Genomic DNA, 17,277 nt, shown 5'->3' with positions numbered 1-17,277 from the left:
AAATCTTTAAAAAAAAAAAAAAAGGAATAAACTTTATAGTTTACTTCTCTGTGTACTTAGTATCTAACAGAGTGCAATTTACTGAGTTCTCTGTAATTATTTTAATGCTTACATTCTCAACCAAAGGGACTATATAGTCCATTCTAATACAGGGCCTCTTTCTAGAGTGCTTTACTAGTTTAGTCTTTTCACCTTAGTAATCTCATTCATACCCTTCCTTTGCTTCTAACTTTCTATTTGCAACTGGAGCAAATAAGATGACCAACCATGTCATCTCTGTTACAGAAATCTTTGAGTGATACTTACCAATATTACCATAAACCAGTCTGTCCAGTTAGTATACTGCAATCAACTGTAAGTATTTTTGTCACCTAACCTATATTACTGATGATAGTGACAGAATTGGGCCTTAAAACAGATAAAGCTATCAATGCTGAATATTAAAAACTAACAAAGACATGCTAAATCTTGGTAATTTAATGTGGGAGGTCTAAGTTTTTACTTATTTTTCTATAATGGAAATTTCAGAACAGCCAAGTGTGTTGTCATGAGTGAGTCATTAATAAAAAAAAAAAAAGCATGCTTTTCAGTTAGGTAACACAAATATGTTTACCTTCTTTCCTTGGCTGATAAATGTCTCCGGCTCTGTAATTTACTGTCACTCTATTAAAATTAAAACAAAAAAAATAAGCAAATACTAATAATAGCATCACTACTATTAATTTTTCAAAAAAAAATAAAATTAAAAAGGGCATGATATTCTTTAGAGAAATTTAAAGAAACTTACCATATTTGAAGATTCTTCTTTTGAAGTCAGTTTCTGGAGGGACCTATGAAAACAAAATGTGAGATGACCACTGATTTACAAAGTCCCAACACATTGCTGTATCATAATTGTTGGCAATCCTACAGATTTTCAAGTCTGGTAAAATTAGAAAAAACAAATGAATTGCTCATCTCACACCTGCACCAAGAGAAAACCTTAACCTAAAATACAGAGTAACTTGCCAAGGACACACCCTAAGACTCACTTCCAGTTTGTGTGACTTCTAAGCCAGTCTAAACTCCAGTGACCATGCTTTCTTAACTATGGCACTGTGTACTTGGTGATCAGTAAGACTTCAAAGATTAAAACAATTTTTTGGATGGAATTGTTGTTCTTATATTGTTAGCATTTCTAACCATTTGCATATTTCTATTTTACCCTCATTTGGCCACTTAAATTTAGTGTACTTTTCCATCCTGGGTCTTGGGACTTTCTTTATCCAGATCCATCCTCGAATTAAATGGTGAAAAGGCAGTAAGACAGTAGGACAAAAGGCAAAAGCACTAAAATCAATCTTGGTATTATTTTTGTATAGACTCATTCTTCTTCATTCCCACCTTATAAAACAAAATTTTAATTTGTGGTTTCTAAAACTACCTTTTGAGGGCCTCCCTGGTGACACAAGGGTGAGTCTCAGCACTATCAAACTATGGGAAGTCAGTGCATCACAAGTCTGATATCCTGCCAGGGAGCTGACCCACATGGTGAAGTAGACCTTTCCTGTCTTACTGGCTGTTCCTCTAGGCAGTGCAGATCTCCCTTTTTTGCCCCCCACTCTGTCTCTGGTGAATCCTCCTCTTCCCCACCCCCACACCTCTAGCCTATACCCCAGTTCTTATATGCATAAATAGATAAAATATAAATTTTAAAATAAATAAATAAAATTACCTTTGGGATTGAAGGTATGACAAGTCAATGGTAGTATCAGGGTAATTTAATATCTCTTCCTCTTCATCCTTTGTTTCACCAATAGTCTCCTGATCTTTTATTACCTCATCAGATTCTCCATCATCAGAGCTTTCTTCTTGAATTAACTCTCCATTTAGTTTACTACCACCACTTTGAATGGTAATATCCTCCTGGTCAACCTGAGTCATAAGGTCCATTTCTACAGGAGTTTCAGGTAATTCCTCTTTATCATCTTCACTGCTACTGTCTCCTCCATCTGTAGAATCAATGTAAAGAAAGTCACCTACCACAGCAAAGCCTGATAATTTCTCTGAAAATTTCACAAAAATATTTACTGACTCTGTTTCCCTAAAAGGTCACTAGAAAAATGCCTAATCATTCCCAAAGGGTGACAAAAAGATTCCTTGTGTCATCATTATTCCTTGAAATAAATGACCTCCAATAAATGTTTTTTAGTCACTGAAACCACTTCTGCAATGAAAACTAAACCTTGCCTTTGTAAAATATTTTAAAAAGAGGTGACAATATAAGAAGTTCAATAAATGCTGACACTTTATTCTAAGTTGCATGTAAGAACATACCTGTTCTGTTACCTATTACATAACTGGCACAAAGTGTTTATACTGTTGCAAAAGGAGCACTATCTTGTTACAATATGGTCTAGTTGCTTCCTCTACAGTCTACATGAGATGCCTCAACCCATCTGACACTGGACATTCAATGAAAAAATATAAATGTATCACTTTATATGGTGATAGAAAAACAGTAAAAATTCAAAGACACAAAATCTTGTATTATGATAGTTGTAAATGAAACAATGCAATATTATTCCTAAAAAGGAATGACCCTAGGAGAAAGAGTCAAAATAGTTTAAAGGGCCAGTTTCCATAGTTCATTTAGGTAGGTCAGGAAATTTATTCTACCGTCACATTTGCTCTTTACTTAATACAGTATTAAATAAAGATAAATGCTCACTCATAAATACCTATCTCTGCTGAACACATTTATTCATTACTTCTTAAATATTGAAGTTTTACTATATAAGCATATAATCAGAAATATTTGTTATTATAAATCTAGTTAAATATTTTACAATTCACTATTGAATAAGAACTCGACAATTCTAAAACCAAAATTCATTAAAATTGATATCAACTGTTCTTTTTTAGTTACAATTTTCCTAAAGGAGACATGATGGCTTAAGAAAGACTCTAGAAGCAAAACTAAATAACAAAGTATTAAAAGCTACTTTTATAAAAGTACCTAATTGTTCTGTTTCTTCTGATATGAGTTCGCTTGTGCAACTCTCCAGTGTCTCCATGTCTTCATCCTGCACTCTGACTTTTCGTTCCCCCCGATGTCTCCAAACACAAGACTCATCTACCTATAGAAAGAGACTTTTTTCATCAATGGAACCTTGTTAAACTAATAAAAATCAGAAAAAAAAAAGTAACAAAGAAGCTGAACCAGTACCTTGAAGAGGAAGCTAAACCCCATCATTAGATATGACGGAGGAAGAAAGTTCTTTTTCCCTACAAAAGATAATGCACACAAATGTACTAAAAATCCAGTTTCTCCATTTCATACTTCCAAGATACCTGACACTATTGGTTACAACTGTTTTGGTTTTTTTTCTGGCTCTGAAAGACCATTTTCCATTTATAGAATTTGACATTATGTATAATAAAAATTAAGAAAGAAAAAATATGAACACTTGCTTTCTTTTTTTGTATACGTTAAACCCTGAATAATCTATTTTTAGAAAAAAGGTCATGTATTTCTTTTCCTTACACACTGAAAAAATATATTCTCATGAAGAAAATTATATATGGGGGCCTCCCTGGTAGCCTAGGGGTTAAGCCTCACCATTATCACTTCTTTGGCCTGAGCTTGATCTCTGCCCAGGGAGCTAACCCACATATGGCACAGCTAACCCCTCTTGTCTAGTCTGCTACTTGTAGGAGTATATTTTAGTCATTCTACCTGTTCTGCTCCCTACTCTGTCCCTGGTGAATCTTCTCACCTCCCACATCTCTGATTTACAACCCAGTTCTTCTATGCAAAAAATAAAGAAAATTATATATGAAGATGACATTAACAATTACTAAAATCGCTACACAAAGGCAAACATATCCTATTTCCTAACAGACTTCATATGCGAAATCAACTTAGCTTCTGAGAATATTTAATAGATGGTCTCCATCATCTACCATCAAATGATTACCTCTAATCATGAAGCTTCCTGTTGTCAAATATTCTCCAGTTGGTGCTGTTTTAGACACCTGAGGGATACAGTTAAAATTATAATCTTGTCTTAAAAAATAGGTTTTTTTTCCACTTGAGAAAGTAAAATTATGTTTAAATAAGCAGAAGTTATGTGCTGAAAAGTTTATAATTTAGCAAAAATTCTTAACACTGACAAGGTGTGTTTTTGATGACAAATATACTACTTTGGCAGTAATAAATAACAAAGGATGCACTATGTCAGTAATTTCCAAATACAATGAACCAGATAGAGACAGAACTGATAAATGTATTTCCTCCAATGTAAGAGGTAAGGAGAAAAATCAGGATCATCTAGATAGTTATCACAAAGTTAAACTTACTAAAACTATTAATTAAATAAAATTCTTTCTGGAGTATGCATTTCTTGATACTCAAATAAACTTTTATTTTAGGAAGTAAAGATGTCAGACTAAAAATATGTATTCTAATTTTGCAAAATAGGAAGTAGTGAGCAAGCTAATTCCACAATTAAAAAAAATTATACATCTATGAAATCCTCATATCTCAGGGTCGCTATATTTTTAGTTATTGTTAATTTAACAGCAAGGGACTAAAAGCACACTAAATGCCATGATTTAAAAACCCATTTATAAAAGCATTAAAGTAACTCCTATTAATAGTACTGAGACAGCAAATACAATCCCAGGAATGACAATAATTTCCTAATACAGTATCAGACCATACAAGCTGAAAATAAATATAAATAGATATAAAATGAAACCAAATCTAAGAGAGGATAATGGCTGAACTCTTTAAAATTTGCTATATATTTAGGATCTTGTAAAAGTATATCATCAATTGTAATTCTTGAAAATGTGATATCAAAGGCAATATTAAATATGGAATGATGTATCACTAAATAAAACAAAATAACCATAAAGAAGGATGATTACCAAAAACCAAGTAAGTGAAAACTATTGAATATACCTATTTTTTGGAAGGACCAAAGAGAATTCAGAAAATCTGAACAAAGATGAACAGAAGAAAGAGCTTTTAGGACAGCATGGCAGTCAAACTGGTAATCTATCCTACATAACCCTATGGCTCACTCTAAATTTAGATATCTGCTCAAATCTTATCTTCCCAAGACTTTCTTCACACTTTCAAACTTTATGCATAATAACATCCACTGAAACCCTTTATTCCCTTAGTCTGCTTTTGAAAACAAACAACAAACCCCACCAAGCCTTATATATATATATATATAACTTGTTAACTGATGTTACATTTACATTTTTCTCACCATCAAAATGTCAGCTCCACTAAAGCAGTATTTTGTCTGTCTTGTTTTGAGGGTACTTCTGTACCCTCAAAATTGTCACAAAGTAGCTCTTAGTAAATTGAGAAAGAAAGCCCAGATTACCTGATGATGGTACACCCACCAAGCACTGGTGATAACTCGGGCATCCCAAGCAGCACTGTAGCAAAGTGCCATTGTGCCAGCTTCAGTTAAGGTCCGAGGAGGAATTGGTTCTCCTGTAATAACAATCCTATACCACTTCAGTACTTAAGTAGAGACTTTCTACAGAGCAAGATAGGAAAATTACATGCAGAATAAGCTCTTAAATCTTAAGCACAAATACACTTTTATTTCAATATTATAAAAAGTTACTATTTTTATTAAAACTGGATTTTACATGGTCTCAGTAATAAAAACAAATCAGAGAAGAAGTATCCTCAGCACAATATAAGATAGTCAAGCCATAAACATTGGAAGAGGTCATTCCACTTATTTAGATCTTTAATATCTTTCAATAATATTTTATAGTTATATATATGTCTTATATTTCATTTTAGTACATTTATTCCTACGTTATTCTTTTAATACTATTCTAAGTAGATTTGTTTCATTTATTGCCTTTTAATATTATTCATTGCAAGTGTATAGAAATATGTGTGACTTCTGTATATCAATATTATAAGCTAGAAACTGCTGAACTCATTAATAAGTTTTGGTGAATTTCTTAGGGTTTTAAATATTAAGATTATGTCATATGCAAACAGATAATTTTACTTGTTCCTTGGCAATCTGGATACTTTTCATTTCTTTTTGCTGCACAGTCCCCTAACTCAGAACTTTCACACAATGTTAAATGGAAGTGTCAAGAATAAATATGCTTATCTGATTCCTAATCTTAAAGGAAGAATTTTTAGTCTTTCACTATTGGATTGTAGACTATGGATTTCTCACAGATTTTTTTTAAAAAAAGATTTATTTATACATAAAGAGCTGGGGTATAGGCCAAGTGTGAAGGGTGAGAGGATTCACGAGAGACTTGGGAGTAGAACAGGCAGACATACTGCAGTGCCATGTGGGTCAGCTCCCTGGAGGGCAGGCAATCAAGCTTGTGCTGCAGTGGCTGGCTATACCTTAATAGCACTGCCCTTAACCCCTGTGCCACAAGGGAGGCCCCTCTCATAGGTGTTCTTTACCAAGTGAAGGAAATGCTCTTCTACTTTAGTAGGTTTTTTTTAAAGATTTATTTATTTATACATACAGAAATGGGTTAGAGGCCAGAGGTGCAGGGGTGGTGAGAGGGTATTCCAGAGACAAAGTGGGGAGCAGAACAGGCACATAGATGAAATACACTGCTGAGGGGAGCAGCAGGCGAGATAGGAGAGGTCTGCTGCACCACGTGGATCACTTTGGGGGCTAGAGATAAAACTTGCAAGAAGAAGCTGCAGCTAGCTTGCAGTGCTGCACTTTAACCCATTGCACCACCAGGGAGGGCCCAGAACTGTTTTTTTTTTTTTTTAAATCATAAATGGATATTGGATTTTTGCATTAACAAACCAAAGATTTTTGGTTTTGTCTTTTATTATATTACAATACGTTAGTCAATTTTCTTATGTCAAACCAATCTTACATTCCTGATATAAATCCCAGTTTGTTATGGTATACCCTTATACTATGCAGTTGGATTCAGTCCACCCACATTTTATTATCTCTATTCACAAATGAGATGGTCTATATAGCTGGTCTATACTTTTCTCATGATGTCTTTAGTTTTTTTATTAAGGTAATTTTGGTCTTATAGCATGAGCTGGCCTTACAGAAACATTTCCTTTTCTATTTTTGGGAAAAGTTTAAGACTGAAGTTCACTCTTCTAAAAGTTAGGCAGAATGCACAAATGAAATCATCTAGAGGCTGAAACTTTGTGAACAGATTTTTTCACATCTAATTCAATCTTTTTACTTGTTAAAGGTTTGTTTTTTATTTTACCTTGAGTCAGTTTTGGTAGGTTTATGTCTTTCTAGGCATTGTCCATTTCAACTAAGTTAACTAATTTGTTAACATATAACTGTACAGTGTCAACTGTATAAACCTTTGATAGCTGTAAAGTTGGGGGTACTGCCCCTTCTTTTCATATCTGACCTTAGGAATTTGAATCTTCTCTTTTACTGTTTTGACAGGTCTAACCAAAACTTTCAATGTTGCTGACATATCAAGAAACAGTTTTTGTCCTGCTGATTCTTCTTTTTTCTATATTCTTTCATTCAGTTTTGTTTTAACCTTTTTTAAAATTAAAATAACACTAGTTTACAACATTATGTTTAAGAGGTATAAGATATCCCCCTCTGGGTGGAGTGGGGAATGGAATCAAATACAGTGGGGAGAGGGAAATGCACTGGACTGTGGTGATGGCACATGGTGATTTGGTGATGGGAAGCCTATGGGGATTACAACTCAGATGGAAAAATGTACAAAATGATGTAAAAATAAACTATTAAAAAAAAAAAAAGATATCCCCTCCAGGAGATGTTCCATATCACACCCACCACCAAAATACCTATTCTTCCACCATAGTTCACTGTGCTATCTACTTATTCTGTTCTAATCTTTATAATAATTTCCTTCCTTTCCTTGCTATGGGTTATTGCTTTTCTTTTTCTAGATCTTAATGTATGTAGTTTTGCTACGATTTCCCCCCTTTATAATAAACATCACAACTAGTTTTTGTTCTAAGTACTCTGTTAATTCATAAGCTTTTACTTAATGTGGGTCCTTTTAATTTTGTTTTCATTTCATTCATATCAAAAATTTTTTTAACACCCCCTGCAAATTCTGCTTTGACCCATGGGTTATTTATGAGTGCAATGTCTAATTTCTAGACATTTGATATGAATTTTTCAAGTTTTCTTCTGTAACTGATTTCTAATTTCATTCCATTATGGTCAGAAAACTTACTTTGTAGGATTTCAATAGCTTAAAATTTATGGAGGCTAGAGTTTTACATTACCATGTGGTCTAAACTGGAGGATGTTCCAAGTGTGCCTAAAAAGAATTAGTAATTCACTGATATTAGATAGAATGTGCCCTCCCTGGTGGTGCAACAAGTTAAAGCACAACACTAAGAAGCTAAAGCCACTTCAGCATGAGTTTGATCCCTGTCCCCGGAGGTGACCCACACTGCACAGTAGACCTCTCTTGCTCGCCTGCTGCTCCCCTCAGCAGTGTACTTCGTCAGTTGGCCTGTTCTACTCCTACTCTGTCTCTGGTGAATCCTTGCACTGCTCCTGTACCTCTGGCCTGTACACCAGTTCTGTATGCATAAATAAATAAATCTTAAAAAAAAAGAATGTGCTGGAGACAGCACTTGAGAAGAATAAGTAATTACTATTTTTATTCAGAATGTAGCAGACCTGGCCCTCCCTGGTGGCTCAGCAGGTTGGAGTGCTGCACTGTGAAGCTAAGCTAAGCTGTGGCTACTTCAGTGCAAGTATGATCCCCATCCTGGAGGTGACCCACATGGTGCAGCAGACCACTCCTGACCTGCCCACTGCTCCTCTTAGCAGTGTATTTTGTCAATCTGCCTTTTCTGCTCCTCACTCTGTTTCTGGTGAGTCCTCTCTCCGCCCCTGCACTTCTGGCCTGTACCCCAGTTCTGTATCCATAAACAAACAAAATCTTAAAAAAAATAATGTACTAGACTTATGTGTTAGATACACCTGATTTTAGTGTTGGTCAAGTCTTCCATTTCCTAGCTGAACTTATAGTTATTCTATCCATGATTGAAAGCTAGGAGTTGAAGTCCTGAACTACTACTGAATTATCTATTTCTGTTTCATGGTTCATTCTAAGTCTCTTACTGGGTGAATATATGTTTATAATTGTTATATCTTACTGATGGATTGACCCTTTAATCATCTTAAAGTGTTCTTTAGCACTTGCAACTACTTTTGTTTTATAGTAAACTGAAAATATTTTAAAGAAAGGAATTAAGTTTCTGAGTAGAAAAACATGTATTACCTGTTGGATTCTTAATTACACAGCTAGTAGCTCCATGCAGATCAGCATGTACATATATGTCCCCTTAAAAACAAATAAGAAATGATACCTAAATCCTTTTTTTTTTTAAATATGAAAAAGGGTTACAAATTTCAGCATTGAAAAACTGAGTTTTAAAACACTTGGGCTACTGTGACTTTCGAGGATGAAAAGCTATTTGCTAGTACAGTAGAAAATCTTAAGTCAAATAACAGATTAGTTCAGAATTACAAACAGGAATATTAAGTTAAAATGAGAATGAGATGTGACAGCACATGTCAACAACCATCAAGCATCAAACTCTTCCTATTAATAAACCCTATCAGACAAACTAACAAAGATAAAAATCTACACCTAATATTGAAATAACTAATCCAATCATTTTAGAGAAAATTCATTAGAGTTTTATCTTACCTACCTGGTGTCAAGTATCTTTTCACAATTATTTCATTTTGTTGCTGATCTCGTCCACCTATAATTAGATAGTTCTCTGAGCTAATGAACCACAGAAACTTCTCAAACCTATCAAATTGAAATGGAAAAAGTTAACAATTCTTTTCCCTTATAGCTGCCTGGTTTCACCCTGTTCTTACAAAGCAAGAACCTACTGGTCTTTAACACAAACTTTACAGAAGCGCTTGATTTTCTAAACAATATACATACATAATACTGATAAAAACAATAACTGATTCTTAAAAAGATGTAATACTTACCAATATACTTTTCTTGCTTTTTGAATAGAGGTAACTGTTTGGACTTCTTTTAAGGTTTGTTTTGTTTTCTTTTCTGCTGATTTGAATGCCTATTAATAAGATAAGTACTTTTAAAATAATCTGTTGAGAATTTATTTAAATAACACCAAGTAAATGACAGAGTAAGAAAGTGCACTTTCAGTGTCACAAGATGGCACTGTCTATAGACATAACCACAGGAAAGCAATGAACAAATATGTTCAACTTAAATATTAAAATAATTTGGCTCAAAAGTTTACTGATTATAAACATTTGCTTGACTAATGTTAGGGCCTCCCTGGTGGTGCAGGGGTTAAAGATAGCACTATCAAGCATGAGTTCCATCCCTGTAAGTCCAGGGAGCTAACCTACATGGCACAGCAGACCTCTCCTGCCTTGCTCGCTGCTCCTCTCAGCAGTGTGTTTCAGTATATCTGCCTGTTCTCCTCACAATCTCTCTGATGAATCTTCTCAACTACCCCCAACCCCTGTACCTCTGGCTTATACCCAGTTCTTACATGCATAAAGAAAGAAATCTTAAAAAAAAAAATTAAAAAGAGTACATTCATTTACCAGATATTGAGTGCCTACCAACTAACAGGTTCTGGGCTAGATGCTGGCGATACAGTAGTAACCAAGACAAAGTTTTCACACAAACCTCCCCACCCCTCACCCCACTGGAATCTAGGAGAAGAAACAGATATAAAACACATAATTAAATAAACATATAGTAAGTGCTTCTAAGGATGCTGTAAGAGTATAACAGGTGAATCTAATTTATAGTTGGTTATAGCCAAAAGAGATTCTTTGATGCATTTAGGTAAGAGCCTGAATGATTAATGGCAAAGAATAGGAAGAAGAGCTCTATAAACAAAAAAATAAAGGCCAGCTGGACTAGCAAGTAGTAATCTCAAAGTAAAATATCAAGAAACAAGGTTGAAATGGCAGAGGGTCAAGTTATAAGGGCCACTCATTAACAGATAATAGTGTTACTATATTCCAGGCAATATTATTGCTGCTGGGACACAGTAATTAATGAAGATTCTACTATCATGCAATCTACATTTGAAGGGGAAGGTAAAATAAACTCTTATGAAAGGGGGTACTTTTTAAAGAAGGAAAACAAAGTAGAAAAAGAGTGGTTAAGGGTAGCATCATATACTATAAGACTTGTCAAGAAGGCTGGATAAATTCTCATTAGTAGACCATAGAAATTTTGAGGAAAAAGCATTCTTGGTAGAGAGCACCATGTGCACAGACCCTGAAAAGACAGCACTGGTCAGTGTTGCAGGAACAGCCAAGATAGCAGTACAACTGGAAATTATATTTAACAAGAGAGCAGGTAATGAGATCAAAAGGGAGCAGATTATGTAGAGGTGTGTAGGCCAAGGGAAGGGTTTTAAATTATCTTGAGTAATGGGAAACAACTGGAAGATTTTTGAACAGAAATAAGTAACTTCAAATTTGGTTTAAAAAGATCACAGTGGGAAATGCCTAAAAGGTACAAGACCTAAGAGAGTCAAAGTCATATGAATACAGAGATTATGGGGACCAGATTCTGGTAATACTCTAAAGAGTCAAAAAGATTTGCTGATGGACTAGATATGGTTTATGAGATAAGAATTCAGAAAGAGTCCAACATTTTTAACCTGAGGAAAGAGAAAAATATAAGTTCTATATACTGAGATGGGGGAAGACAATGAAATTTTCAAAAAGAAAATACTGGAAATAACACATTCAAAACAATATTAAGTTCAAAAGACATTTCTGAATTAGAAAACCTCACTAAACAGAAAAAATGCTTAATGCCATTAAGCTAAATAGGAAAAAACAATTAACATTGATTCTAAGAAATATTAAGTACCTTCTCAGCAGCTTCAACAGTCTTTTGTGTTTTCTTAGCAGCATATCTCTTGTGATCATAATACCTACAAAACATATCTGTCTTAAATTTCAAGTAAACTATTTTCAAGTTTCCTATTTTTAATTTTAAAATGTTTAATCACATGGAACATTAATTGAGCACATAATGCAATTTTATTTTACAAGTTCAGTATGAAAATAAAGCTATATACTGCACAAAGTGAATCTAAAAAAAATTATCTTTACCCCAAAGTACATTCAGGCAAAAAATTGATTTTTTCTACTCTAAAATATCCAAAGTGATTTCTTGGAGATATTTTATCTAACTTTTATACTTAAATTTAAGACTTACTTTTTGGCATTGGCATATGCTGACAAGCTGAGATCGACATCAACAAGTAATGGCCTATTTTTCTGTGGCTTCTGCAGCTGTTTATTCTTTTGCTTTTTCTTTTTTCCTTTTGGTGTTTCAGTTTCATTTTTCTCAACACTGATATCATCATCATCATCTTCCTCCTCTGATAATAAGTATGGATTTCTATTAAAAATATTCAATAGTATTTCACTAATGTCAATGACTTCACTTTATTTTCAATTTTTTTCTCCTTGAAATTAAAATTTACAGAATTGTAACCATTACATAATTTAAATGAAAATTTTTTTCTGTATCTTTGAGGATAAATTTCCAAATAAAATGGTATTTTTTGTGACTACACTAACACTTAGATAACAAAATAAAAACAAACATTAACTGCTTAACTAGGAATCAAACTTACCTTAGCAGCATTGTGACATGATTTGTTTGTAGTTTTAATTCTTTGATTGCATTTGCAACAGGGTCTCCTTGAGCTTGGGCTTCTTTCACAATTATCCCAATTTCTGTCCAATCTATCTGGTTAGCTAAAGCACTTCGAACTACCTGAATGGCTCTGTCAACTATTTGCAGGTTCATTTCTATGAGCTCTCCTTTAAGTTTGTCTATTTCCTTAAGAAAGAAATCAAAAATGTTACTGTTATGTCAGTTAATGTTACCATTTTTGAAAAGCATTTGAAAAAGCTAAGCATATTACCTGAGCCTGTTGAAGAGCTTCTAATCTGTTTTCGTGATCCTTTCGGACATTATCTAATTTCTTCAATGCTTGCTTCTCCTTTTGTTGATAAAACAGATTTTATTAAAACTTAAGATTTCTCTTATCTCCTATTCCTTCTCTTAATAAGTCTCACTATGCCCTACTGAGTGTTGTTATGTGGCTAGCTAAGGTTCTCCTAAGCCCACTTTCCAGGTCTATCTCACCTTGAAGTTGTTTCACACTCCAAATCACCTTTCCTGCCTGCCTACTTCCTTTCCCTATATCAGAAGGTATTTTCATTACTGGTTATATTGTATATCAGATATGCCCCAAAAGAACTTGCATATTTCAAGCAGGCAGAATTCAATACATTTTTCTCAATATAAAAGTATAAAGTTTGGAGAAATGTGGCCTTAGAAGGCATATATTACCAAAATAATCTCTTTTGATTTTACTGCTGCTATTTATTTTCTCAGCATTATTTCCAATATTTTACAGAGTAAATTTTTCCTTAAATTAGCAGCACACAAGCTCATGGTAGTTACCTGATTAAATATAGGGATGTCATATATAGGTACATAAAATTTACATTTCAAAGTCATGATTAAGGAACAAATTTTCTAATAGTAGGTAAGAGGCTCTCCAATTAAATGTCTGAATACTAGAAGTCATATTAAAAATAATTATAGAAATGGTGATTATTAAAAGAATACACAATGACTACTAAAGTTACTCAAGAGTATTTTGATGCATGGGGTTCAATGTTGTGGCTAAGTATCTGTTTAAGAGCTAAAGTGATACCACCATATATGGCAATGACACTAACTCATTGGATCCACCTGCTGTGAAATTATATTTTAAAACTGGGAGGGGTTACAGGAAGAAACAAAATTTCAGATTTTTTTATGCTCATACTTTAAGACTTTATATAGTTTTGAAAAATCAAATCTTCAAATAAAAAGTGTGGCCATTTCCTGTAACTGTTGTTCAACAAATGCACCAAAAACATGTTCACATGTACCAGGAAAGCATGACATATCAAACATGACATATTTTGGAAGCATAGTATACAATGCTTATTAAAGGCCCAATTTAAAAGTGCATTTAAAAATTTAACTACAACAAATATACTCATTTGTACATAAAAACTGTTACCCTTCCTTTGGTCCATTTACAAACCTCAGAACAGCAAATTTGAGACGCTCTGGGTTGTTGTAACAAAGCAAATCATATTAGGATATAAATAACAGGCCTCCTCTTTCCACTGCATTTTCCATTTCAAATAAGGGTATTTGAGACCTCCCCTGAACCTTTATCAATAAACCAAAAGATTAGGACAATCCCCTATTACTTCAAAAGGCTGTCCACTCCTATATAAAAGCATCATTCACTCAACGAGCCACACTAAATCATTTAATAAAAATGTTTTCAATAATACCATACCTGTTGTAGAGCTTTTAAATCTATTTTCTGACCTTCTATCTTGGAGTAGAATTCATCCACAGCCTTATTTAAAAAACAAAGAAAAAAAAAGACAAAACAACAGACAATAACTAGCTGGGAAAAAAAAAATACGGCCTCACGTTCAACTTACATGTACAGAATTTTAAAGTTCATTTTGTTCATAACACTTAAAGAACTTAAACCAATTTTCAGTAAATGTATTATATAGCTAACTAGCATAGAATCAAATTAAGTGCAAATCTTTGGTCCTTCATCCTGAAACAAAATGGTAATAAATGTTTCCAAAAGTTTGAGTCTGTGACTTACTAATTAGTATTTACTGCCAGATTCATAACAACTGTATAGCAAAAATATTTACTTGTCAACCAAAATAAGTTCATGTTAGTTTAAAAACTTATATCTTAGAACTGGAAACTTACCTTATCGAATGATTCGAATTCTATATATGGACATTGTGAATGTTGAGAAAATAAGAAAGGATGAAATTCCTCATACCTGTAAAATACATTTATTACATCATACTCAAGGACATTAATAAACATCTAAAGCAAACTGACCCATGTCCAAATGCTTACGTGAGTATGTCTTCAGTTGGTTTACCTACTTCCAGGCTTGGTTTTACTTCTCTTTTCTGAATGATATAACCCTATAAAGATCCAACATTAAAACTTATTTCTGTCCATAATTAAGGAACATTTTCTTTCTATGAATGTTATTAACTTTATTTAACTTGTAAAATTATAAGCTGCATTTGTTTATCGATTTTACCACTTCTAAAAATAATAATTATGAGGAAATACTGCTTTATTCATAAGCACAAGATAAAAGCAGAAAGAGAATAAAGGAAATAACTTTGATGAAGGTGTGAAACTATATATTTTGCTTTCCATTTTTAAATGTTCTACAGTTTTAAAAAGCAAAACATTTTATTTCCAGAAAAGAAAGTCCTGGGTTTACTCGTTGGTAGAAAATTTTAGCTCATTTAAAAAACTGGGGAAGTCTATTTGCACTGAATTTAACTATAGTTAATCAGAAATTTTTCTGTAAGTCATACTTTGAATAGGGAAGGAAAACACTCAAAAGGTGTGAGGGACATAAAACACCAAATTTTTGAAAAGTGCTAGCAAATTTAAATAAACATCTCTATTTAAAATCAGCCTAAGAGAAAATACTTTCAAAGTCTTCATTCTTTCATGAGTTTATAAAAGGTAAGGTGCAGAACAAAAATCACATACCAAAACCATTAAAAAAATACCCAACTACCCCAGAATAAGCATATTACAACTATCATTTTCCAAATTACAACAAAATTACATATTACAATCCTTTAATGAATACTTAAATTTGGCAATCTAAGTAAATAAAAGCACATCAATATACAACAACTACACATGGTGCTACCTTCCCACTGAAGTTAGATGTTATTTTCATATAGTCTTCTGCTTTCTGCAGACAAATGAGTATTTTTTCAATATCTATCAGGGAAACAAAAAAGGAAAAAAGAAGTGCCAATAAAGTAGCAATTAATTATTATTAAAAAACTACATAGGAAAAGAGTTTATAAAACCGTATCAGTACTCAAGTAGAAAGAGTATTTCATGCTGATAATTAGTATATGTATATAAGCATATGTTTTATCAAATATGTTTTCCTAATACCTTTTATTGGATCTGTCTTTCCCTTCATGACTGAAAGGTATTTTGTTCATAAATTAAAATTACGTACACATTTGGACCTGTTTCTGGATTCTCCAATCTGCTTATTCATTTTCCAAATTTATAGCTTTTTAATTACTGTGTTGTAATGCATTTTAATCTATGAAATGGTTATTCTCTATCATTACTATTATTTTCTAGTTTTCGTGAACATGTGCATGCTTCTATTTCACATAAATATCAGACACATTTTCTTCAAAACACGGAGATAGAAATACCACCTATTAGCAATCTATTGACATTTTGGTAAGAATTTCACTGGCTTAATATATAAGTATGTACTATAGCATGTACATACTATGTATGTACATGTATGTACCATTCAAAGTATGTACTATAACATTAATTTTATATTTTTAAACAAAAATTTTAAGCATAAAAATTATCTCTAAACCTTAAGAAATTATATATAACCCCAAAATATAAACACCAAGAATTTTTTTTACTTTTCATGAGATTCTGCCAAAAATTTATCAAACACTAAACTTTCATTTTCTTTGTATTTCCTCTAATTGCTTATTACCCTAATTAAGCTGTTAAGATAGGTTCCCTTAAGTTGTCAAAAAAGCCTAATTCATCATATGCCATACTACAGAACTTACAGAATTTAAAATGCATGAATAGGGCCCTCTGGTGGTGCAATGGGTTAAAGCACAGCTCTATGAGCTATTGCAGCAACTGCTGCATGAATTCAATCTCTGGCCAGGCAGGTGACCCACATGGAGTGGTAGACCTCTCCTGATCTGCCTGCTGCTCCCCTCAGCCGTATATTTCAGTACATGTGCCTGTTCTGCTCTCCGCTCTTTCTCAGGTGAATTCTCTTCCCACCCCTGAACCTCTAGCCTGTACCCCAATTCATGTGTGCATAAATAAATCTTTAAAAACTAAATAAAATGCATAAACAATGCTATTTCTAGACACACTCCAAGTTTTGAATCAGGTAAGTAATATAGCTCTTCCAAATTTTATACTAATGCTTCAAGTTAAATTTAGAGGGAGTAAAGAATATTCTAAAGTCAAATATAATAGGGAGGTCGAAAGGCTGAACTGTACATTACCGGAGGTAAAGTGACACAACAGAAATACCATGCCCATTAAGAACACCATTTGGGCCCTCCCTTGTGGCGCAGCGGGTTAAAGCAC

At 33.3% G+C, this 17,277-nt stretch overlaps 1 protein-coding gene across 1 annotated transcript in view; it reads right to left on the bottom strand.

Annotated features, from left to right (window-relative positions):
* The window catches only part of NEMF (nuclear export mediator factor), a 35,643-nt gene that overhangs the window by 8,501 nt on the left and 9,865 nt on the right, over nucleotides 1-17,277 (bottom strand). The window contains exons 8-25 of the mRNA XM_004681890.2: nucleotides 15,821-15,894; nucleotides 14,995-15,065; nucleotides 14,839-14,914; nucleotides 14,399-14,461; nucleotides 12,956-13,033; nucleotides 12,662-12,870; nucleotides 12,238-12,423; nucleotides 11,887-11,950; nucleotides 10,005-10,093; nucleotides 9,710-9,813; nucleotides 9,274-9,336; nucleotides 5,385-5,497; nucleotides 3,960-4,017; nucleotides 3,209-3,267; nucleotides 2,999-3,119; nucleotides 1,715-1,991; nucleotides 788-830; nucleotides 614-663 (exon numbers count right to left, since the gene is read on the bottom strand). Of these exons, the coding sequence (XP_004681947.1) occupies nucleotides 614-663; nucleotides 788-830; nucleotides 1,715-1,991; nucleotides 2,999-3,119; nucleotides 3,209-3,267; nucleotides 3,960-4,017; nucleotides 5,385-5,497; nucleotides 9,274-9,336; nucleotides 9,710-9,813; nucleotides 10,005-10,093; nucleotides 11,887-11,950; nucleotides 12,238-12,423; nucleotides 12,662-12,870; nucleotides 12,956-13,033; nucleotides 14,399-14,461; nucleotides 14,839-14,914; nucleotides 14,995-15,065; nucleotides 15,821-15,894 (1,798 nt within the window). The remainder of the gene's footprint in view (nucleotides 1-613; nucleotides 664-787; nucleotides 831-1,714; nucleotides 1,992-2,998; nucleotides 3,120-3,208; nucleotides 3,268-3,959; nucleotides 4,018-5,384; nucleotides 5,498-9,273; nucleotides 9,337-9,709; nucleotides 9,814-10,004; nucleotides 10,094-11,886; nucleotides 11,951-12,237; nucleotides 12,424-12,661; nucleotides 12,871-12,955; nucleotides 13,034-14,398; nucleotides 14,462-14,838; nucleotides 14,915-14,994; nucleotides 15,066-15,820; nucleotides 15,895-17,277) is intronic.

The sequence above is a fragment of the Condylura cristata genome, unplaced genomic scaffold (assembly GCF_000260355.1).
Source record: "Condylura cristata isolate star-nosed mole 26May11 unplaced genomic scaffold, ConCri1.0 scaffold00013, whole genome shotgun sequence".
Classification (NCBI taxonomy): domain Eukaryota; kingdom Metazoa; phylum Chordata; class Mammalia; order Eulipotyphla; family Talpidae; genus Condylura; species Condylura cristata.
Note: the sequence above shows the minus strand (reverse complement) of the source record. Positions and strands in the feature narration are given on the sequence as shown.